Genomic DNA, 2,157 nt, shown 5'->3' with positions numbered 1-2,157 from the left:
AAAAAAAAAAAAAAAAAGACAGGAAAGACATTCTCTCAGTCCTTTCTCTCTTACTGGCATCTCGTAAGCACCTCAAATACCCAGGGCGGGAGACTAAGGTCTCCATCGAGGTGTCTAACTTGTGCTTTCTTCCCAGGCCATGAATTTCAATTTCTCTTATATTGGCAGAGATGGTATCATATGTAAAGATACATAAAGATGATATCATATGTAAAAATATGTAAAGATGGTATCATATGTAAAGATAAACTTCTTTCAGGTCACAGGGGCATTTAATAGAGGAGGGGGTAGGGAATGATTGAGCAAGATGTGTGTTCTTGATTGGGACTGCTGAATTTACCAAAGAGCCATCTTAGGCTCTGGCTTGCTTCTCTGTGGGATGTGGCTGGCTTTGGATTTGGTGGGGGTTTGTGTGTGGAATTAATTTGGAGTAATTTCAGGGGCTTTCTGAAGGGTCATGACTCTTCATTAGCTAGGCAAAATTCTGTGTTGTCACACTGAGTATTGGTCTACCAAAACTAAGGCCCCAATTTATGAGTGTGGATGTGTGATTTGGTGACTAGGTGTTCTTAGTTTTGGATAAAAGAATCCACTCTGGTTGGTTGAAATAGTAAGAGGTATTGGTTAGCGTTTGGAATTTTTGGATAGGACATGGCAGCTAAGCTTGGATCTGACATAGGCAGAAGCAGTGCAACCAGGAGAGATGTCCAGTGACACCAAAGGACGGTTTGGGCAGAAGGCCATGGCTGCTGCTACCTGCCTTGAAGTTAGAATCAGAGAGCAGACCCTCTGGAACTTTTGTTAAGTTGCTGCAGAAAAACCATCTGCCTCCTTGACTGTGTTTGACATGAGAGCTGTGCTGCTTCCAAATTACAGTGCATTACTTCAGTCATTGAAGTCTTGTACTGTCTTTCTGCTTGCTTAGTGGACAGTGCATCCCATGTGGTACTGTAGCTGCAAGGGAGTCCAAGACATACAGTCTTGATCCATTCTAGTGTGCAAGAAAGCGTGCTGGAATTTGGTGTTGTATGAGCTCATCTGCCTTGTCTGCCATACCAGGTTAAAAGCTGACTTTTCCAGACAGACCTTATTTTGCCAGTAAATGTTTTATTTGAGTCTAGTGCAAATGATCAAATTCCATGCTACATATTAGTAATTTAACATGGGAACATATAATAAGATGGTCATGATGTTTCTTTAGATTTTCAGGTGTTGGCTTTGCTTTACCTGAATTGTGTACTTTACAGATCTCTCTGATTTTGCATAATACCTGTACATAGGCATATTCGTACATACATTTAGATATTCATTTGTAAAATGACATTTTTGAGAACACCAAGTGTGGGCTGTCCCATACTGTGATAGGACCTGGTAATACAAAGTGGCTTAAGGCAATCTTACTTGATCAGGGAGTTCACAGACTTGTGCTCCCCAGTGTTTCTCAATAGAAATGTGCATTAAAATCAACTAGTAAAGATTAAAAAGTATGTGCCCCAAATTTATATATGCAATATCTGCTGTGCCCCCCAATGTGAAGTTCCCAAGTAAGGCAGACACATGGAGTCTAGAGATTTGCATTTTAAGCAAACTTTCCTATTGATCCTTTTTTTTTTTTTTCCTGTTGATTCTCAAGCATTCTTCCTCGCTAGAGATCTACCGGTCCAGTGGATCAGTAATAACTAATTTGTATTATTGCTTTTGAAAACTTTGGACTGTATTTACATTTGCAAGAGTAACTTACTGCTTTGTTCATTTGCTGTAAAAAGTGTTAAAAATGCACACTTGTTTTGCAGGGGCAGAGTTACCAGGGCAAGTTATTTCCATGGCAGCTTCTACTCTAGCAAACTTGGCCATCTCTATCACAGGGTACGAATCAAGCAGTGAAGACCAGCCCTCGACTCAGCCTGCAGGTGACTGATGTTATGATGTCATCCGAGGTTATTCCAGAAAATGAGTATAAATAGAATATAGAATTAAGAAGGCTGCTAGCATCACAGAATGCTACTTACTCTAGTGGTCCTTTTTTTTTTTCTTTTCTCCGATTCCTGTTTTCAAAGCTTTTACTCTCTGACCCTTGTTCTCAAATATTATTATTGAAATATTGTTTACCTTGAGTTTCTTGGTTCTTCATTCTTTCCTTTTCTTTTTTTTTTTTTT

General features: G+C 39.5%; 1 protein-coding gene across 1 annotated transcript in view; it reads left to right on the top strand.

Moving 5' to 3' along the window:
- The window catches only part of TMEM245 (transmembrane protein 245), a 98,037-nt gene that overhangs the window by 22,839 nt on the left and 73,041 nt on the right, over positions 1-2,157 (top strand). Inside the window, exon 4 of the mRNA XM_023510508.1 lies at positions 1,794-1,910. Within this exon, the coding sequence (XP_023366276.1) occupies positions 1,794-1,910 (117 nt within the window). The remainder of the gene's footprint in view (positions 1-1,793; positions 1,911-2,157) is intronic.

The sequence above is a fragment of the Otolemur garnettii genome, unplaced genomic scaffold, assembly GCF_000181295.1.
Source record: "Otolemur garnettii isolate 467f Iridium unplaced genomic scaffold, OtoGar3 scaffold00014, whole genome shotgun sequence".
Classification (NCBI taxonomy): domain Eukaryota; kingdom Metazoa; phylum Chordata; class Mammalia; order Primates; family Galagidae; genus Otolemur; species Otolemur garnettii.
This window is presented reverse-complemented; position numbering and strand designations above follow the sequence as displayed.